This window comes from Oreochromis aureus, linkage group 7 (assembly GCF_013358895.1).
Source record: "Oreochromis aureus strain Israel breed Guangdong linkage group 7, ZZ_aureus, whole genome shotgun sequence".
NCBI classification, from domain to species: Eukaryota; Metazoa; Chordata; class Actinopteri; order Cichliformes; family Cichlidae; genus Oreochromis; species Oreochromis aureus.
Genome location: NC_052948.1, coordinates 46,551,063 through 46,573,999, shown reverse-complemented (window position 1 = coordinate 46,573,999; position 22,937 = coordinate 46,551,063). Strand labels below are relative to the sequence as shown.

Here is a 22,937-nt window from a genome sequence, read left to right as displayed (position 1 = left end):
TCATCCAGCAAAATTTAACACCATTTTAATGACACAAGCATTTCACAGCTCAGTGGCACAGACAGTGAGAATTATTATTGTCACTAATTTGTCTTCTTTCTGCTGGAATCTCATTACTTACATGTTTGAAGCCATGCAGATCTACAATAAATTGCAACTTCCAGAGAAAAATATATTTCAAGTGCATCCTTTTGTAGGTACTTTGGCAAACGCAAAGAGAGACAAAAGACAGTATATGGTGAAGTAAGGACTTTTATTAGAAAGCAGATTTTTCTGTATTGCATTTAAAGAAATTGGGTACTCTTGGACTATACAACTTAAAACTGGTGATGGCAAATATGATGGGAATGAAAGGTAGATTACATCAAAAGTGGCAACTTGCATTTCTGTTGTATATATTATTGATGCTTGAGTCAGAAGGCGCATAAACATCTTTTTCATTTGAAACATAAAGCGGCATCAACACTGAAATTGTCCCATCCCAGTTTGCCTGATCCAAGCCCAGCTGATAGTGAAGAACATTACCATGATCGGTGTAGGGTTGTTGTCCATCAAAGGGGGTTATCAACAAAACCCGGGCTCAGGACCACCTCCAGAACATGCTTACCAGAGCATGACAGATATGGTCCATGTCAACATGGGGACAGCTCTGTTTGCAAAGCACCAAAGTTTGACTCAGTCCTGGTTGTAAAGACACACACTTATAACCAAGAAGGCTGGAGATAACATCACCATGTCCCTCCACTCTGGAAAGGAAGCTAGCACAGACTGAAGCAAGCTGAAGAAAGACAAAGCAAACAGCAAGAGCACATAGCAAGTCATACCGTATCTCCCATAGTGCACTTTGGGTCTCGTCCTATTCTGATTGTCAGCGCTCTGAACACATGGCTTTAAAAGTTGCATTTACCCCTCATTTGCCTAACACCCGGTTGCTCTCAGTGTTTTTCCTTTCACCTTTCCAAGTAGTTCTAAAGTGCTGGCGTTATGTACAAGGACACGTAAATACACATACAAACCTTCAGTGCATTTTCTTCCGAGTGTGCTGAGCTGTGAACACACTGAACTGTGTACTTGGTCTCTGTATTCCACTCTTTGTCACTACTTTGCTGTCATTAATACAAGAAATTCAGCTTTATGCAAACATTCAGCGAAAGGCCAGGTTGTATAATAAAAAAATCCAGCCCTGCTCACCACAGGACACCTCAATCTTTGTTTACTAACAGTGACAAGAGTTATTCAGCATAAAATACATGGTGCATAAAGATCAGAGGTTTCATTGGGTTGCGGTGAGTGTGCGAATGGCATGCATTTTATGGTACAAGTGCCTCTTTGCATATAAATGTATTGTTTTTCATGATGAGCCAGTCACTGGAACAAAAAACTACAGTGTCCGTGTGGGGGTGAGCAGAGCCCGATGCAAAGTGAGGAAGAAGTTATTTGCAATAAAATACCCTCTATTCAATAACCATCCAAGAAAAACTAAAAGTTTGATATAAATGAGAAACACGTCAGATACATAACATACATGTAACTGGACTTTTCTCTTTTGGCCACGTCAATCTTCCCAAGGGTTAACCATGATATTCTCCGTTTATAGTGCAACATCGTTCATTTACCCTGCACAAGAAAAGGATCAAACCCCAAGTGCTGTTAAAGGATTATTTTTCTGCTTTGTTTTTTTTTTTGATGGCTTTGTTTTGCAGCGGGGCAGAAAAGGTGAATGAGCTGGTCAAAACCGGCGCATGATAAGGAAACCGTGCGTAAAAAAAGAAAGAAAACCCCCCCGCCCCAAACAACAACAACAAAAGCCCGCCACACCTTAAATGTGATTAACTGATGAACAGGTTTGACTATACTACGAATAAGATTTCATTTGAATTTCTTCCAAGGGTGTTCAACCAGATTCCTTAAGAGGTGTGCTGTAAATATGTAATACTGGGCTGGTGAGCCAACATGATGGAAAACATAAAGCAAGAATGTAAGGTGAATAAATGACTACGTTATTAATATCATTTATTAGATTAAAAATTACTAGTTTGGAATTTTAAACTCGAAAATGGCCCAAAAAAAGTGTTATCTGGCTATATTTAGTAGATCCTTGGTCTTGTTTGCTTCTGAGCACAAAGTAATGGCACACATCCACACCCACACATTCACAGTCTAAGGCACTGCTCCACACCCCTTTAATACTACAGTGGAACATATCCATGTTTCCCACCCGTTATTATTTACTGCTTTATTTTAATTGCAGCTGATTTCATATTCCCCATGTATTTAGTATCTCTGCGAAAGTCCGCCTATTCAAAAAGATCAAAATCAAAGATTTATTTTACACAAAAACACACAGAGAGAAATATTAAATACAAAGCATATCACACTCATTGCCCAGTTTACCAACTGAGTAGAAAGGTTTCTCTCTCTTTTTTTCTGAAGCTATAACAGCTACTTTCTATATTTTCCAAAATAAAGGCTACACATATCCATTTCTCAAGTCTGTTACTCTGACTGGCATAACCAGAAGTGATCAGACATTTAAGTGGCTCAAATAGACAACTGAATATTGTTTTCTTATTTTCCCTGCAAGAAAAACCTGTAAGAATAAAAAACGAAAAATGATATGAAGGTACAATTTGCAAAATCTGTGTTAAAAAAAAAAAAGATCAAATAAACAGAGGGAAAAAGTCTGCACTGCATGTGAACCTTGCTCAGTTTTGCACATAACGATGTTCACTACACTGGAAGACCTGTTCGCGGTTTGAAAAAAGAAAAAAAAAAAAAATCACTATATCAATAAAGCTTTAGGTTTAAGCACCACCCAGCCTCACATTAATTTTATATTATGGCATATTTTGTAGAATTTACTATACTCAAATCAAAGCTTGGACCCTCACCTCAGCAGTGCTACAGATTACATTCATCCATCATCCCAGCCATCGTGTCACAGTCTTGTTTTATCTACGGCAGATCGCATTTATTCCCAAAGAAAATAAACGCTATAAACCTTTTTGTTACTACCTAGTGCAATTATAACCCTGTGTTTCTTGTGCAGGGCCAGCTTAAAACTTCCCCTAACAGACCCTGAAACAAGAGCACAGACAGAGACTAGTCTGGCCCCGCTCATGAAGTGGCAAAGCATATATTTGGAGAATAGTATTAGTACTAAGCCTGTCAGTTCTTAACTTAACCTCTCACTCTCTGTAGCAGAAACCCACTTTCCCCAAAATGTTGGTGGCTTCTCTTTCACTTAAATGAATCTCTGTGCTTTCGTTTGCTGATAGGGAGGAAAAAAAAAAAAGAGATAGGGAAGATCTATGCATGGCACAACGAAGAAAGGCTGTGTGGCAAAAAACAGATATCAAAAAGAAGAAATCAGGTATGACGAATGCAGGTTTAAAGTCCCTGTTGGACATTGCTTTGCTCCCCCCACCCCCTCTCCAAAACGTAGAAACAGTCATTGTCAGAGAGACTCGTTTCAGGTGTTGTCGTTACAGCCTCTCAATTAAAAAGGTCCACGTTACCTCCCTCAGCTTCTCGGCCCTTTACCTTCTTTTGAGTGCAAATGCAATAAGCCAGCATAAATTGCTCTTATAAGTTTGATTCAATAATTTACCCACCCACCCAAAGAAAAAACGAACAAACAGTAAAACAAACAAACAAACAAACAGCCAGGTAGGAAGCAGGACTGCGTAGTATCGGTGCATATCACACCACCACCACTACATCATCGAGGTGGAACAGTGCTTCTCTCTAACATTCGTTCTTCTACCGCCCAGTGTAGTGCACTTCTTTACTACTCCATATATCCAGTCTCCTCTGCTCATGGGCACAGCACACTCTTTAGTTTAAAAAAAACAAAAACAAACAAAAAACAAATAAAACAACAACAACAAAAAGAAAGACATTCCAACTGTTACTGTGTAAATCCTGGGTCACAGCTCGATCAGTTCTAACATGTGTCAGACTGCGGTCAGGTCCAGCGGGAAACGGAGAGAGTCCTCTTTGAGCATTAACAGCATATCTCGAGGCAACGCCAGCTGTTATCTTATTTCAATGCAGGTTTGTGGCTTTGTTGGTGTTTTTTTTCCGAGAATTCTTTGTATCCACTGTTTGTATGAATGCATGCAAGCTCGGATTTTTTCTTTCTCTCTCTCTCTCTTTTTTTAGTGCATGTTCATGTTCAAGTCTCTCTCTGTATCTCCACAAGAGAATGATTTTTACCCAAAGTTAAAAAGCACTGTTTTTTTAGACCATGTATTCTGAATACATTGGCGCAGATATTCAAGGCTATTATCCACGGGTTAGGAAATATGTCTTATCTGTATGCATGTGTGGTTGGGGAGGAGTGGTCTGGAGCAGACACAGGCATCACATTGACAACCTAATTCAACATGTCATGGGCAAATATGCGCAAATAAACAACTCCGTGTGATAGAGTTGTTTTTAGACTGTGGACTATAGACATGACTGTTTAAAAGAAAATTTGATCATATAAATGATGGGCTGATTTAATAGGGAGAAAACCGATTTGTTTAATAGAGCTACCACAGTACATGGCCTTAAATTGCAAAACTGTTGTTGTTATACATTCATACACATTCAAAATACAGTAAAGTAACATAAAGCGGTCAACATTGCTCTTTCCAGATCTGTTTTCCCCAAGGTTACACGGGTTAGTTTCTGATGCAGCTTTCCAAGAAAATGGAATCATTTTACAAATCAGTGTACCACACCGGCAAAGCAGCTGTTGCTTTTGTATTGCACTTGAATGATGAATCATTACAGCCATTTGTTCTGCTACCAGGCCTTTGTAATAATGCTGCGGATGCCAAAACACTGAGTACATACTGAGTGTACCAAGAAACGGGCGGAGCAGAAAGAGTCGACTTTCTCAAAGTGCTAATGCCATGCCTGTGTCTACTTCTAAGAACAGTGTTCTGCTTCCACTAGCGGCAATTATGGGAGCACGCAAGCACATGTGTGCGCATGCATGTGCGACAGATTCCTGTATAGTAAGATCAGTGAGTGCGGCTTCTTGTGCTGAGCGAAATTCCCGTTGAGGAAGCACAGAGGAGGAGGAAGAGTGGCGGACGAGCTGTTGTAAAAGAGCAAGCAAAAAGAAAACGCTGTGATTTCACAATGTAAGAGACAGCCTAAAAAGGACATTCACTGTCCGTTCACCCTCGCACCTTGTCCAAAATTCTCTGCTTCCTGCTCAGCTGGCGTGTCGCCACAGTTGCCCGCCTCGGCTCCTGGGATCGCCCCCAGTGATCTGTCTACACCCTCTAACCTTGCTTCATCCTCCTCTTCCTCCTGTTCCTCTTGGACTACTCCTTCTCCTTCATCTTCAGCTTCCGCTCCAGCCGCCCCAGACCCGGGACTGCCTTCTGTCAGGGGTGGGTGAGTCCTGAGAGGGTCCTTACGATCATGATACAACCTTTGCTCTAAGGTCTTGAAGTCGGCCTCGAAAGTGAGGGGTAACCCCGACTGAGGGGCACCCAGCGTCAGACCCAGACCTATAGCAGCACTCATGCCCATTCCTGCACGGTACACATCCATGCCATCGGGCAGCATGGACTTAATCTTGGGCAACCATCGCTTGCGGACCCGCCTTGCGTTTGTGCACATGTCAGCAGCAATCACATTCATTTCACTCTCCTTGAAGTTAGGGTTGAAATTTTGACAGTAGACTGTAAAAAAAAGAAAGAATACAGCAAAAGTCAGCGTGGAACAAACTGCCCCTCTTTGAAACTTCCATTACTTCTATCAAGTATGAGATGGTTTGGACAATAAACCTACGTTTGACAGCGTTGAGGACCCTGCTGTCCAGGGGTTTCCTGCTGGGATCACTAGTAGAAGAGCGAATGCCCGTCCCACAGCTATTGGCTAAAGTGTTTCTGCGGGGATGCAAAGTCAACACCAGGGGGCAGAGTCAGCAACAGGCACATACAGTAGATAAACATGGGAGCACACATAACAAACCGCATTGCACAACATGGCCACAGATGGAGTGTGAAAGTTGGTTTGTGACAACAGCAGTAGTGTTGGAGTCATACACAGAAGTCAAGCCTAAGAGTCGAATACTTAAACAGTTTGTTCAGTATTTGCACATTTTTCTGCTCACCTGTCAAAGAATGTGGCTAAGAGACGGCGGAGCAAGACTTTGTGTTTGATGCCGGCACACAGATGACAATTCATCAGCTGGCCTCGAGTCATGAACACTTGTGTACCTGTGTGGGAAACAAAGAAAAAAAAAGAAAGAATCTTGTGTGAAACACGCTGACATTACAGCCATTTTTCTTTATCTTTGAAGGCCCTCCTCTCTTTGTTCCTATTACCGGTCCACTTTGTAGGCTTTTTCTACATTTGAAGTCGACGTTTAGGGAGATCTTTAATGGATTTAAACAAAATGGAGTGAGAAATTAGAGAAGAGGAACAGAAGGTGACAAAAGCAGCACACTATTAAATTACTCGGTTTTGCTTTCTTTCCAGCGTCATCCCTTCCTCAGCAGTGCATGAGCCCTTATACCAATCGAGTTTTGTATTATTCACCACGACTTGCGCATTATTGTGCTCAGCTGTCTGTGAATTACGTTGGGAAGTACTCAGATGTCGTTCTTTTGTCTGGAGAGATTCGGCACCGAATCGATTTAAGGTTTTCTGTCACGTTCCTTTGTGGAAGCTGTATTACCTACACGGTGAGTTGTACCTGTTCTCTTTGAAAGTCTCCGGACTGAGTGCCAAGAGCGTAATGTGGGAGCCAGACCAAAGAGTTCAATTTTTGTCTCATCGTACCCAAAAAAAAAAAGAAAAAAAAAAAAAAGAACTTTTCCCTCATACTCTCACAGCTCTGTAAGGACCATTTGGCAAACTCCCGACAGGCATTCATATGCTTTTTACTCCAGAGTGACTTCTGTCTAGCTACTCTTCCATAAAGACTGATGATATCTGCAGAGATGGTTGGATGGGTGCAGAGATGGTCCTTCTGTCTCAGCCTTAAATCTCTGCAAAGAAACTTGCAGCTTTATTTTAGCACTTTCAGTCTGACGGACAGAGACGTGACGCCGGCTTCCTGACCCTTGCCTGATCCGTGGATTAACATGGGTCAGACAATGTTTTCCCAAACAGCCTTTTAATTAGGAATATGAATTCAATTAAACGGCAATGAGTTGTAAACATAATTTAACTAAACTGTCTTAATCAAATTCTTTAGCATTATGCATAGTCAAGTTGCTGTGAATGAGCAGTAATTCTCTGGTAGGAGTCTCATATTGGACAAAGAGGGCTGATTACATGCAGATGACCCTTACATTCACTATGAATGAAGGTCACAGGGCTGTGGGTAAATTCTCTAATGGATGATGCTCTTTGCCCAAGCCTCATTAAAAAGATTTCGGTAACTTTAAACTCTGACAATGAGCTCTCTATCCTCCTGAATTTATGACTTTAAATTCATTTAGTTAAATTCATTTTTAAATCCAATTTCGATACCTTCCAAACTCACTTGGTGTGTAAGCACATCCTGGGAAATTCTGCTGGGGTAAAATGTTAGCATCTAAATGTGCTGTGAGAGGACTCGTGATTGCTTCGCGTGTGCCTACCCGCCACCAGCTCCAGCTTCTCTCCAGGGTCCCCCTCAGTGTAGAGCTTAGGATGGCAGCGGTAGCCTATCTGGCTTATGAGGCTTGCAGGCAGCGCCACAAGGTCCCTGCGGATCAGCACGCAGTTGCGGTTCTCCAAGGACAAGGGCATCGACGCCATCTCCGGCTTGTCTTGGACTAAAAAAAGAGACAAAGAACCGAAATGCAAACTTTATTTAAAACCTCACATCATAAAAACACATTGGTATCTGTCAGTTTACTGGAATAAAAACACCCTAAACAAAGTTATTTTCCACGCCTACCCCTGTGTATCCACACCAAAATGGAAGCTATAAAATTTAATTAGTAAAGCAGGTTGGGGTAATCTCATACAAGTTTGTTGTGTTTCATGAATGTTTTAGAGCATTGCAGATGCATCCTAGATAAGTCACTGTGCAGCATCAGCATCTTTAGTTTTGGAGGTGGGGGGGTGCATATCCAGAGCCGAGGGTTGGGTTCTTATTCACAAACTCTTTTTTTTACACCCCAAAACCTCTAAGACAGCTTGTGAGTGTATACACGTGCACACTCGTCCTGCACGCGCACACACACACACACACACACACACACGAAACAGAAGAAATTAATCCAATAATTGCCACACACATGCACACAGCGAAAGGTGTAGATTAATCCATTTGTATGTGCAGACACATCTACACCCGTGCACGCACGCACGCACACACACACACACACACACACACACACACACACACACACACACAGAGGAAAGTTGTGCATGGTTCTCAAATATCCTACAATGTCACCCTGGGGTGCTCTGACTGATTGCAGATAGAGTGGATTTCATAAATATGTGAAACCCTAGAATTTGACAAACCTCCCTTTGAGCTGCAGGATGTGAAGAATGAAGGAGAGCAGAATCTCTCTGTGTGTGTACACATGTGAGTTTATCACTATGCATAGGTACCCCCTCTGTGTGTTTATGTGAATGCAAACCATTTACACCTGCATGTATTGAAAAAATCTACACCAGTGTGAAAATTGTGGCAGAAAGCCATAATGAAAAGCGGTACAGTCCGGCTGTTGTAGCTGCGATAAGGAAGATGTTGTTGGTCACGAAGCACTTCAATCATAACTCCATAAAGCTATCTTTAAGCTGAGAGAACCCCCACACGCACACACACACAAACACACACACTGGAAGTACAACAATCTGCTTTTCAAAGATGCGCAGGACACATGATGCATAAAAGATTAAATAAGGTAACTGGGATGAAATGAATGTGCATCAGGTTCTTGTTTTTTTAAATTTTTTTTTATTTTTTGCACAACACGTAACAGATAAGAGGTCTGGAAAAAACCCCACATTTATACTTTCTCCAAGTCCTCTCGAGTTTTACTTTGAGATCGCTCTGTTATCAAATTAATTTCCTCCAGATGAGCCGAGGGCAGTTGAGAAAGTAATGCACCAAATCAGATTTGACATGACTACAAATTTAAAGTTGCCATTGAGACTTTATCAGAGTCCTGGACTTTGATAGTACTTGCTTTAAGCATCGAAGTGCTGTAAAATCAGGGGGTGTGTTGTAAACACAGCTCCTTATGGCATGCCACCTTTGTTTCATGTACTAATAAGCATTGTTAAGGACTTTAGAAACATCTAACACAATACTCACTCCCGTAGGGGTTGGCTGAACGTCCATAAAGATGACTGTAAGTCTCCTCGGTGATCCCATCGTAGGGCTCCTCCTCAAACTCCTCGTCCTCGTTCTGGTAGGACGTGGGACTGTCGGTTGTGGGCAGACTGGATGCTCCGGGGCTGGACCTGTCACCGCCGGCTGCTCCTCCTCCTCCAGCTCCACTGCCACTAGTCCCCTGGAGGCTGAAAGTAGGCATACCAGGGATAGGGGTCCCTCCAGCTGTTGTGTAGAACAGTGAGCCGGCCCTCCCCAGTCTACTCCCAAGCTCCGAAGGCGAAGTCTTACTTGGTGTTGAAGGTACAGTCAGGGGCATGGGCTCACCTCCTTCAATTTTAATCTTACGCTGCGGTATGAGCAGAGACGAAGACCATCCCGGAGTCCCCAGAAGGGCAGCCACTGCCAGGCCGTTGCCATTATTACAAGGACTCTGTGGCTCAGATACCGTTTCTTCTAAGGACCCCATTGTCTGCGAGTCACAGTGAGGTGAGTTTGCCTTAAACATTAGGTCCATGCCTTTTTCAACTATATGCTGAATTTGGAGGTAGCCAGCTGTGTACATGACCACCAGCTGTTCACTAGCTGCCATTGTTAGCTTCCCTGTGTAGCAGAAAGTGAGGATCTGCTCAAAGCAAGCAGGTGTGACTGAGGAAGGCAACTCAAACTGGGTCTTGGTGGAGCTGCTGAAGAGGTCACGAAAGTAGAGGCTGCTGGCAGCCAAAACAGCCCGGTGGGCTTTGAAAGCCTGGCCTGGTTGAGGGAAAAAGAAGTTGAGACCATTGACGAAAACAGTCTGTGATTAACAGAGCAACATTAAGATTTTTCTGCCGACTGACCTTTAACCAGTATGGATACATCACAGTAGTGTCCCAGCAAGCGCTGCTCATTAAGGGAACCCAGAACCGTAGCTCCAAAGTTTGGGATCTCCACATGGAGCAGCTGGGACATGATGGCCACAAAGTGGAAGGAAGATGGGGCTTCAGATATTCACTGCAGACTCTGCCGCCGAGAGAGGCATCTGTAATAACAAAGCGGAAGAAATCCCAAAAAAAAGGTATGGTAAATGCGTTGGAGAGGAGAAACGCACTGACAAATGAAGGAGCAAAAAGCAAACGCGTGAAAGATGAAAAGACATGCCAGAGGGAGGCAGAGGGGCGAGAAGAGAGAGATAGAGAGAGAAACAACCTGAGAGGATCTTAGAAAAAGCAAAGAGTAAGAATGAAAATAGAGTTGAGATGAAGTGAGAACACGCATACAGTTGAGGGAGAAGTGAGAGGTGTGCGAAAGAAAGATGGATATGCAGAGATAGTGGGTGAGAGAGTCGAGGCAGGAGAGAGAAAGGAGGAGTCACTCCACAGAGAAAAAAAAAAACAATGCTGCGCCTACTGTGCATAGAAGGTTGTGAAATACCTTTAGGCTATGTTGTTTTACATTACTTAAATTCCAAGAACCTTGTACTGCTTCCACGTATTGCTCTTAATGCATCCAGAACAATTTACCCACAGCATGGACTTTGACAGCCTGTACGCCTTAACTTTTCTCAGAAATAAACCCCACACTGAATGCAACCTGTTTTTCATGTCATAGATTTTCCTGGATTTCGCTGACACCGTGGCAGTTGTCCTCTTTCTCAGATCTAGCTAGACAACAATCCAAAGAAAGACAACTTAAAAAAAGAAAACAAATAAAAAGTCCTTTTCAGTAACACTCTCCAGATATATTTGCACCTTCATTCCAGCCCTGAACCTTTTAAAATTGCCTTTGTCTTCCCACCAACCCACACATACGTACATATACGCACTAGTTTCATTATTGAGCAATGCTGCAGAACAGTTTCCAGGAATACAAACTGAAAAAGATGTCACCGCCTCTCTCTCTCTCTCTCTCTCTCACACACACACACTCTCCCACTTCATGCACTCCATACAGAAAGGCATGCACTGTGGCTTACTTACATAAAAGCCTGCATGCATGAAGACACACACGCACATGCAGTAAAAACTGCATAGGGAAATTACTGTGTACTCTGGCACGCAAGCACTCACCTGGAGAAACAAGAACATGCCTTTTCCTCTGCTAACAGTCTCTCACACATGCACAAATGCACAAAAAGAGTGCTCACTCTGTTATCCCAGACAGTTCTGACCTGAGTAAGCCAGTCTTCTGGTTAAAGCACACCATGGAGCCTTGACACACACACACACAAAACACGCCAGCAGCAGTCAGGACCAGGACAGAAGAGGAGCAGTTAAGAGACGGAGGGAGAGCACTCAGATGTACTCCGTCTGGTCGACTCTCTCTCACTTAAAGTGTCATTCCTAGTGTCTCAAAGATGATTCTCTCTGCTGACTGACTTTTCTCTGTCTGTTTTCTCTCAGCCTATCTCCAATCTCTATACCCTCCAAAGCCCTATTCTCCCTGCTAACTGTCTGCTCTAGCACTGTCTCAAAGCCTCCCTCTGCCTCCTTGTCATTATCTCGCTCTCCCTGTGTTTCTCTCCCCCTCTCCCTGTTCTCCAAGGGTTGAATTCAACAAGTGCCGCTGTAGATAGGGGGAGTGTGTGAGTGAGAGAGAGAGCGAAGGGGGGGAGAGAGAGGGAGAAAGACAATGGGGGGGAGAGAAAGAGGCCAGAGCAGAGCAGAGCAGAACAGAGCAGAGCAGAGCGAATCAATGATGAAAGGAGTGGGAGGCTCAGTGTGTGCGCGAGCGCACGCGCGTGCATGTGTCTGCGCGTGTGTGTCTGATCAATGCAGTATCTATACGTCGCAGGGAGTGGGAGGGAGAGAAAAACACAGGCTACAGTTACAGACGGAGACAGAGACTGGGCAGAGCTAGAGAGAATCAAGAGAGGGAGGGCGGGAGGGGAGAGTTGAGACAGAGAGAAAGTCATTTGAGGACAGTACGAGTAGAGAAAGACAATTAGGTTGAAGCAACTTCTGCTACTTGGACACAGACATGTATATACAGTCTAACAGAATGAGGGGGAGAATGACTAAGACGAAAAAAAAGAGAAACGAGAAGCACATACAGGGGTCATATCCACCATTAATTAAGGAGACATCGAATAGCGAAACTTGTGAGAGCCCAGTTTGACGCAAGTCTGGAAAGAATGCGTCACATCTCGGTAAAGCAGAGCTTTATTAAACTCGAACTATCGCGTGCACAATGCAGTGAATCCTTAAATCCTTCTAAATGTAGAACTGAAAAGAATGATCGAAAAACAATCACCCGTGTCAAGGTATTTCCCATTATTCGTACCATCTTTGTAAGACAATAGTTAAAAAAAAAAAAAGAAAAAGAAAAGAGAGGCTTTACTTTTGAGCAAGTGTTGTGTATTTTCTCTGAATCATGCAAGGACATCTCTGCCAAACACCTACACATAAACAGAGAGAAGTGCTGTCTTCACGCAAGACTATTTTGTATTTCTACATGAATTGATGAATTAAATGATTAATTTACGCCTCCGCTTCGGTGGCTCGGCTTGTTCAGGTGACATTTCTCTGCTTTCTCTTGGGTACTTTTTTTGGCCAGCCCATAGAACGCTTCCCTAAATGTTACTTGATCTGGATGAAGGAGGACAGGAGCCAGATGTCGCTGCCTGCGACAGGACAACCGCTAAAAGAAGGACAACAGCTACCAGAGAGGATAAGTTCCAGAAAGATGTGTGTGGGAGGGTATAAATGCATAACGGATGAGTAAGAGAATGTTTTGTTTTTTTTACAGTACGTGTGTGCATATAAACACGCATACGCACAAATGCTGTGTAATTTTCACATGTCAGAGTAAGAAATGTAAAAAAACAACAAATAACATTAAGGAGACAGCTCTCTCGGAGTGCCATGCTGTGTTACAGGTGACGAGACATGAAGACATCCTTTCAACGCATGTCGCTTATCTTAAAAAAAAAAAAAAAAACACACAACATCAAGCTGATGCTGAGGTTTTCTGAAAGTGAGCACGTCTCCCCCCCCCACAAAAACTATCAAGGCACATTGTGCTCAATTCTTTGCCAAAGAAACCTCAAGTGGAGAAAGTTGCGCTAAACTGAGCAAACTTTTACTCTTCAGTTGCAGCGGAAATATGAAAGGGAGGATATCACAAAGCGTTGAATGCAGTGAGTCAGACTTTGGTTTAGAGAGCTTTGGCCCAGCGGTGTGATATCTGCACGGCACATATAGGCACACATGAGTGAGCACACACAAAAAGAGCACAGTGAAACGCAGGAGAAACAAATCTGCAAACACTCTCCTGCTTTCTTGCACACACATACACACACACAGGTAATCTCCCTGTGCACACTCAGCAATACACATTCTGTTTGTTTGTCTGTCTGTCCCTCTGTGAACCTGCCAGACTGCTTGTCCACGGGCCCATCCATCCACCGGTTATTGTAACTACTGTGTCCTTACATCGCCTCTTGCGTCCCCCCCGCACCCCCACCCCCCTTCTTTCTCTTCTCTATCCTTCCCGCCCTGCATACCACGTACCCACTGTCTCTCTGCCAATTAATGCACACAGGGCTGCATTGCAGTGAGGTTGGCGCGTGCCACGGCAGCAAGCACAGTACAGAGTCTACAGACATGCATGTACGTGCCAGCCAGGCAGAGCGGGATGGAGAGGAGGGGGTGAGAGTGAGGGAAAAGAGGAAGAGGGAGGGCGGGTAAGTGGGTGGGTGAGTATGGGGAGGGGGGCGAGAGAGTGAGCGGAGAATATGTTGAGTCAGGCAGACAGGACGGTGGAGTGCCACACTGCACATATACACAGCCGCATGTCTGTGGAAATGTATGCACGAATGAATATGAAACAAAAGGCACACATACACATACAAGCCCAAAAGTATGCAGAAATGCAAATGCACACACACACACACACGCATACAAACATGCATGCAAATTCCAACCTCCTGATGGCTGCTTTATATATAGACTTTGCACATCACTGATGAAAAATATAAGGCACCGACTCCCTCAACTTGTTCGCCAAACGAGTCACTCTATATGTGTGTGTGTGTGCGCGCGCGCTTCTCCGTACACTGTGTCCTCATTTGCTACCGTATGTTTGCATTTCCATGTCAAAGTTTCCTGCATACCAAGGCGTGTTTTTATAATCATCATAATATATCCGACTGTGACTTTTGGCACTTCATATCAGGCGCATGTGTGTCTATCTGTGTGTGTAAGTGTGAGGCACAGTTTGTGAGTTTAGATATGAGATTCGAATGCTGTTCTGATGGCTCTTGTCTGTTTTTTGTTGGAATGTGTTACATCCATTTTAATCAAGAATTCATACCTACGCACAGTGTTATTAACTGTAGCAGCAGGTCCAGGCATATTTGAATAATATGAAGAAATGAGACGATTCGCCAGATGGCAAACAAACACGCACACACACACGCCGATTTTAACTACTACTTATACTAGAGCTGTCTACCAAATGACAATGCTGTAAGATTCAAACCTAAAACCATCAAAGTCACAAACAACCCTGAATGCACTAACCGTTTATTACTTTGTGGAACAGTTTAAGCTTAAAGTTAAGTTGGTGTCACATGATGCAAGTCGCAAAAATCCTCACTTAAATAGGTTAGCCGGCATCATTGTCAAGGCACAGAAAAGTAACAAGATTGCTAAATATGTTTTTGGAAGTAAAGAAATTCATTTAAAAAAAAAAAAAAAAAAAAAAAAAGGAAACTCAAATCAAAATTTTGAAACGAGCCGAGGAGGAGCACATCCGTCCTCCATTGCTTATGTTGCCTCTATACAATCTCAATATGAACAGTCCCCTCGTTATAAATATTCAGATCCTGCAGTTGTTCTCATGTTTAAAGTGTACCAGACAACAGATTCTATCCACGTTGAGACAGCAACGCTCCCTGGCAACAGTTCTACCAATCGGGAATGAGCGGGTGTCTGCCTGAGTCTGTCTGAGTATCATTATGGGATGTCGAGAGAAATAGAGAGAGGAAGAGAGAGGCTGCTTATCACTGCTTATAATGCAACATCATTCTCTGTGTACAGACCCCGCTGGGTGAAGTTGTCTGCACATAGTCAGGATCAAAATCATCTTTTCTTAAAAAGAAGAAAAAAAAAAAATCTCCCCATGATTCATGTAGTTACGTAACAAAGAGACAAATATGAAATGATTTGTTGTGGGCTGAATATTGTCTGGTATCTTTCCACTTGTACTCACTCAATATGCACTAATAACGTAACTTGTGGTCTGACGAAGGAGAAAATAGCAGTGAATTCCAGTTTTTAACTGCAATGTTGTCTGCAGAGAAATGATAGTGTGAAGCAAAAAGTCACACAGAACAAGCCATATGAGGGTGGGATGATGTAACCGAATATAAACATTACATATCACACTTGTTTGGTCAAATTAAATATTAGAAAAGTACTTTTTAATAATCATTGTTTTGTTTTTTGGTTGGGTGATTTTGTATTCAAAGTATTTACTTCCCTTTTACACTGGAATGGATTTGCTGAACACTACCATGACCGGAAGAATTTGAAGTATACACACATTTTGTCACTTACAGTAAAGATGCACTAATGTGTCTAAAAAGAGAAAAATAAATCTAATAACTGTCAACATTATTAGATTTAGTGACAGACAGACTATTCATTTGGTCCACTCTCCCTACTCACAGCATTGCTTTGACAAAAGCAGTCTTTTTTTGGTCTGCTAAGGGCCTAGAGACCAGTTGGCAACCATCTGCCAACTGGTCATGAGGGAAATATGTGTACTCTCCAACCAGTTGGTGAGTGCTTGCTGGAATTTGATGGTAGTTGCTCTGAAACTTATTGCTAAAGCCCCAGTGATGCCAAGAGACTTGTCAGTGGGAACAATGTGTATTTCTTGACCAGCTGTGGAATAGTTGCTGGTAGTTGTGGTACATGGTGCTGCTCATAATTATTTTATTTGCTAGCACATTTCTGCCGTTGCCAGTGAAAGATGCTGACATGTCTGCAAACACTCTGCAACTACTCTCAAAGTGGCAAAGAAACATTTTCCTTCAAATTAAAAGTTGTGCCTTTTGGAAATCCACATCACACGTTTTAAAGTTGTACTGCTGCTCATCTAGTCTGCAGACAAGTCGCTGTCTTCCATGCAAACTGCAATCTGCTAATGATCTTAGCAATTAAAACCAGGTTTTTGGTCCAGAACCCCATTTTCAATTTCACCTAGCAACCTTCAGCAACTTGTCGGCACATTTTACACATTTTTTCCCCAGCACCTGGAGGCTGCCAGAGAGTTGCCAACCACTCCCTAAGCCTGTGTGAGTGAGGCCTTAATTAGTTAAAATCTTTCCGCCTTCTTTCCACCACAATGCAGACACTTATCCTCTCATGTTGTTTTGTCACAAGATGTGATGGTAGAGACCAAATTCAAAGCAAAAAGGTGAGACTATTCTGAATCTCCTGGGGTTTTGGAAACACAAATATATGCTAACAACTGCTGTCCAAAAGATCAGAGCCAATGCAAAGCAGCTGGACTGAACAACAGGAGTTTTAGGTAATGCGGTGTGTTCAAAATTTTTCGAACAAATATGGCTCTAACTGTCAGTTGTTTAGAGTAGAGGTTTTAGAAAAAAAACATACTGCCCAAAGGGTTGTTGTGGCTAGCATTTGTTGAAAAATTAAGTACGGGTAAAATCAGTAAGACAGACAAAATGAAAGCATCTACGGATCGAGCCTGCCAACTGCATTCCCGGCTGCTACTGTATTTAGTAGATACTGTTTACTCTCTTCCAGAATCAAACAGCTAAAGGGTCAATTATGATAAGTACAACTCCATCCATTATATTCGACTCTCATCAAGGGAGGTAAACACGAAAACGGACACACCTTCGCACAAATGCACATATCTTAATCATGTGCATCGCTTCAGGGGAAGATGCCAGCGATGAATGAAGTTTATGTTTACATTTCCCAGTGGTTGAGCACAGTATTAAGGAAAAAGCTTTGACAAATAACTCCTGTAACAGGGGGGTACCTGTAAGTTTAGCCTGTAGTCGCAGTGATAACCAGACAGACTGAGGGAAAGAAAGACAGAGAGAGCATATACAGTATCTGTGTGTGTGTGTAATCCTCCTGAGGCAAAGGCATTGCTAATGGACTCCAAGTGGCTGTGGGAGGTAAACAAACAAACAGTAGCAGTGGCTACTACATCACACCAAACTCTGGTGACTAGCACACTAGACCGGCTGTGTATACCAAACATCAACCCACATACCCTTGAATATACATGACTGCATTGACTGCTTATAGATATATAAAGGAGTGCTCGAAAGATAGATATGGCAGACTGACGGGTACGTAACGGTGTTTTAGATGAAGAGATGATAAAAGGCCGGGGGGGTGGGGGGATAAATGAATAAAAGGGGAGAGGAAACAGAGAGAGAGGGAGAGATAGAGCGAGTGTGTGAAAGATGCAAATAGAAAAGAACAAGAGAGAAGTTGACAAAGCACAGTCACAGGGAAAGAGAGGAATAGGGAAATGAGCTAAACTGACAGAAATTTAAAGCTCAAAAAGAGAATGTGTTCGAGTCGACAAGAAAACTGCAGAATACCCGAAAAGGCATACGAAAAGTTAAAAGATGGAAAAAACACCGCAGACTTGATCATCTGTAATATTAATATTCCCATTTAAACTGTGACAGCCATAAAGCACGACTTAGCATATTGTGTAATCTCATTTCATGTGCTTTGGTCCCCGATTTTTCCAAGCAGGGCAACAGACAAAGCCAGGCCATATGGATAAACTGTCACTTTGTTCCAATCCAAAGAGATCCGACCTCCGCTCAACATTACTCACTCTAAAATGTCAGCTTCATGGTATAAGCTTCCCAGACAATCATTTTCTAGCAAGGTAAATCCTTAGATGACAAAGAAAGGGAAGAAAAACAGGCAGGTTGGATTTTTTTCAGTCAGAATAAACTCATATTAGAGAACCACAGGAGCCCGCGGGCCGTTCCAGTTTAGAGCAACATATAAGTGTGACGTTAGTGTGCTAAGGAAACTATATTCACGCAAGAAGGAGATATTTTGAACAAATACTGACACAAGACCAAAAATTCCCCCAATTTCCAACTTAAAAGGAAGCTACGTAAGCAGCACAGGAAGAAGGTAGGGAAGAGAGAGAGACAGTGACGGCGCGACAAAGCAAGAAATGATTCAGTGTGAGATTGTTAAGTCACAACACTTGAATGTGTAAACGCTAGAGTATACTGCGCTTATGACTATCATGTGATATCTCTGTCTTTGGGATAGAAACCCTTTACATTGAGAGCTGCAGTGTGTGACTGTTGGGACTGTTTTCTATGAGCCCGAGGGACGTCATTTCACACTGGCACAGACTGATCTCCTGCCAACAAAGTGTCTGGTTTGATGGGCTCAGGCAGATTTTTTTCTTCCTTCTCCTGTCTTGTTTGGTGATTTCATCGATTGCCAAGACGTTACAGGAAAAATGTCAATGGACAGAGAACAAAGTGACTTTGGTGTCAACCATGGAATGCAAATCATCTCCAATTACAGCTTAAAAATGCCATTAGAGATAATCGGACAATTACTGCTCAGAAAAACAGAGGTTTTTTTCTTTGATTGAAGGAAGGGTAATCTGAATTTTTGGGAAGCAATAACTCTAAGTTTATAAAGTTATAACTCTAAAGTTAGTTATCACATGAAGGGAGGACCTGTCGCCGGGCAGCTACCATACCGAGGTCCACAAAGGTCTAGGAGTGAGTATAAGCACAATTTCTTTTAGCTAAGTATTCCTAAAACTTGCAATATCTGTGGATGGCTTAGTCTGGCTTTATCAGGGAAGCAGCAGATTGAAAAATACTTATTTTTTTCAGCGTATCAAGGTAGATGCGTGTGTTGCTGCTCAAACCCAAAGAAGTGAATACCAAATAAAAGAAACACAATTTGTCCTTGGCCTCGCAGTAGGGATGTTGTAGCCCTGCCATGTGACTCTGCTTTGACAAGGACATCAGTTCACTCTCGGGACAAGCGTTTGTGGCATCTCTAATGTGCTCATTTACAAACTATAACTGTGCCATGGCAGGGAGTGTACCGGCTGAAGGACCTAATTGGTTTTATAGCTGATCCCTGCATTGAGAGCGCTTTGATAATTTATTCTTACAAGTGCAATTACAAATCAGGTTTGCCACCGTTGCTGTGCTAGCACTTCTGGCTACAAGGCACCAGATAATCGAGTACACTGGATTTATGCAATTGCCCTTAAGTTAGTTAAAAAAGGCAGCCCCATCCCCCTCCGGAGCATGTGAAGTTATTGAGCTTTTTCTTTTGTTGTCCAGCTGACCAGAAGACTTGTGGTTATTGTCATACCTCCTGAGGATAGTTTCGGTATTTCCTCATATATCCCGAAACCAATACGTTCTACTTTAGAGGTGGCATGGGATAAATTTTTATACGCCAACACACATTTAGTATTCAGTCATCAATATCAAACATATCTCGTTTCAAAATCACAAATGTTAATAAATTTGTTATATTTGTTAATAATTAATATTAAGGACATCTTCAGGACTTTTTAGAGGGAACCTATTATGCCAGCTTTTATTTAAGAAGCAGCATAATTCCCTTTTGCCTACCTGGCCAGCTGTCTTGCCTTAGATACTCTTTGGATATTCTCTTGACCATTGTCTGGGGATACACTGGCCATAAGATGTCCTGCTGAGTGTCACCATCTGTCACACAAGCTCTATTATTAGGTTAGATTTCACAGGAAGTCTGTATGTTTGTGAGTGTATGCGTATCTTGCCTATGCATTTGTTCCAGGGCATGATTTGATTTCCATGCTGTGTGAGATAGTGAAATGAAACAGCAGGACATGAAAGATCATGACTGGCGATCCTGAACATTTCGAAAAAGATCCTGAATGAAGGGATGAGAGATATTAATTTTATTTCCGGTTTGTTTCCACATTTTGTAATAAGGGTAATGATGCTAATTTTTTTTTCTTATTAGTTTTTAAAAAAAAAATGTATCTGTAGCTAAAAAAGTATCTCTTTTGACTGATGACTGATTGGTACTCCTTTACTCACCGCATATACTGCAAGCAAAATTAGCATACATGTGCAACTCTGATGTACACACACTTGCCACTTTATTAGGTACGGTATTTCAACTGCTCCTTAACACAAATATTTATTCAGCCAGTCACGTGGCAGCAACGCAGTGCATTAGACATGGTTAAGACAACCTGCTGAAGACCAAACTGAGCATCAGAGTGGGAAAGAAAGGTCATTTATGGGACATGGTTGTTCTTACAATTCAATTCAGAGAAATTTTGACAAAAAAGTCACAACAAAAGTCACCTCAAGGCCTTGTTGCAGTTAGACGATCGTTCTACACAAGGTGATCAAAGGAAGTTTCTTCCTGCTAAAAGGAAGAAATTTCCAGTGGGACAAGGCTGTGGGAGCGGCAGCTATCTGCCACAACCGGTTGCGGGTGAGGGTAAACAAGAAACAAAAAGCAAAAGAAAAGGGAGACAGGACAGAAGACACAGCAGTTTATAAGGTTTAAATAGAATTACCCAAAAAAGAGAAAATATCCCGTGAATATCTTTTAGTGAAAAGGCGACAAGTCAGAGGAGAATGTTCAGACAGCTTTGAGCAGATAGGAAAGCAACACACCTTAAAGCAGATAGCCTAGAGCAGCAGAAGACCACACCAGGTGGCTCTCCAATCAGCTAAGACGTTGAAGCCAGAATTTGGTGTCAACAACATGAAAGCATGGCTCCATCCTGCTTTGTATCAACAGTAGAGACAGGTGGTGGTGCGTAATGGTGTGGGGGATATTTTCTTGGCAAACTTTGGCACACATTAACTTTAACGCAACCCCAGCCTACCCAAGTATTGTTGGTGACAATGCCCATCCTTTTATGACCACGCTATACCAATCTTCTGATAACAGTAAGATAACGCACCATGTCTCAAAGCTCAAATCATCTCAAACAATTTCCTTGAAAATCATAATGAGTTCACTGTACTCAAATGACCTCGACAGTCACCAGATCTCAATCCAATAGAGCACCTTCGGGATATGACATAAAAAAAAAAAAAAAGATTCACAGGAAGTAAAGCTGATAAATCTGAAGTAACTGTGTGATGCTTTCATGTCAGCACAAACCAAAATCTCAGAGGAATGTTTCCAGCACCTTGCTGAAACTATGAGACAAAGAATTAAGGTTGTTCTGTAGAGAAAAAAGGTGGGGAGGTGGTGGTGGGGTGTCCAACCTATTATTAGGAGTTAGTGTGTACCTAATAAAGTGGCCTGTGAGGGTACGTCACTTGCAGATGTTATTTTTCAGTGTCTGTTCATATTCAGTCTGTAGGCGTTTATCTTGTTTTCTAACAGTAATTCTTGATAAAAGTCAACGTCTCACTGACAAAACTGACTAAATAAATTTTTAAAAAACCCACATATATATTATTATTATCATCATCTTTGTCTCCAAATATTCTTAGTCAGCAAAGCCAAATGGTTTAAAAAGGAGGTGTATTTGTTGTTTTAGTTCAAGGAACTCCTTTTGGTTCTACTGACTATGATCCTTTTTTTTGGCCTTCAGCGTAGTAACAGATACAAATACAATGTTTGAACTAACGCAACAGAATCAATGAATCTTTGATCCAAGCCTTGCTGAACACCGAGATCGTCTGAAGACAAATGAGAAGCAACGTGGACATATTTAGGGTCTGCTATTGACATTACATCTTGCTATCCAGACTCTAATTTAAGGGTTGAGGACCAGTTCCAGATTTCAAATGTGAACGTGTCTCCAAGGGTCCAAATAAATGTTCTTTTCAGAGGTTTTTAACTTGCTGGAAACAAGCGACATATTGCATAAGACAATTTCAGTGAAAAGGTTCTGCACATATTAAGAAAAAAAACCTGTGGATAACAGCTGCGTCGAGGGTGTCAATCAAACAGGGGCATGCAAAGTGAGAGAAATTTAAAACACACGCGATCAGGTCTCTGGAAGGCTCTTCACACCTTCAAGTGTAAAAGCGGTTGTTTTTTAAAAAACAAAAAAACTCCTACCTAGTAAAACCACCACTTTTTTTAAATTTACATAAAAAATTGCAATCTACGAGGGATCTTCGATGACAAAAAAAAAAGAAAAAAAGTTCCCAGCAAACCAGCGAGTCACAGAGCAACACAAAGGTAGACAGAGGGTTGGAGAAAATGGAGAGAAAAAAAAAAAAAAAAAAAAAAAAAAAAAAAAACACAGCGTCTTGATCACACTGCTCTGCTGTGTCTGAGCTGACTGCTCTACAGTGGCACATGTGTGACATCAGAGAAGCCCAACATGGCTGCCAGAGGAGCCCAGTGCAATGCAAAAATGAGGACGCATCTTTCAGCATCAGTGCCCCACTGTCTACACACAGGAGTATACAAACTCACACATGCACACGCAAACACACCCACGCAGACAAAGGCATACAGAGAAAGCGGTCCCTGCAACGAGTGAGTGCCCCAAGTACATTTCTCAATTAGAGCAGACCGAATGATAACTTTAAAAAAAAACAACAACAAGAAAACCAAAAAACAAACAAGAGGCAAAAATAAATATATAAAGCAGCAGGGGACTGAAATGCATTTGATATCAGAATCAG

General features: G+C 42.2%; 1 protein-coding gene across 6 annotated transcripts in view; it reads right to left on the bottom strand.

Moving 5' to 3' along the window:
• Window positions 1-234: 234 nt before the first annotated feature.
• The window catches only part of LOC116331694 (nucleus accumbens-associated protein 2), a 35,132-nt gene continuing 12,429 nt past the window's right edge, over window positions 235-22,937 (bottom strand). For 3 of the 6 annotated variants that reach the window (XM_039614505.1, XM_039614506.1, XM_039614509.1), the window contains exons 2-8: window positions 10,132-10,313; window positions 9,275-10,045; window positions 7,599-7,775; window positions 6,122-6,227; window positions 5,797-5,894; window positions 5,187-5,687; window positions 235-5,092 (exon numbers count right to left, since the gene is read on the bottom strand). In XM_039614505.1, coding sequence (XP_039470439.1) covers window positions 5,016-5,092; window positions 5,187-5,687; window positions 5,797-5,894; window positions 6,122-6,227; window positions 7,599-7,775; window positions 9,275-10,045; window positions 10,132-10,243 — 1,842 coding nt within the window. In that variant the 5' untranslated portion in view covers window positions 10,244-10,313 and the 3' untranslated portion in view covers window positions 235-5,015. Of the gene's footprint in view, window positions 5,093-5,186; window positions 5,688-5,796; window positions 5,895-6,121; window positions 6,228-7,598; window positions 7,776-9,274; window positions 10,046-10,131; window positions 10,314-10,705; window positions 11,321-11,340; window positions 11,804-22,937 lie in introns of those variants that run through there. The other 3 variants (XM_039614510.1, XM_039614511.1, XM_039614507.1) reach the window with 3 other exon arrangements.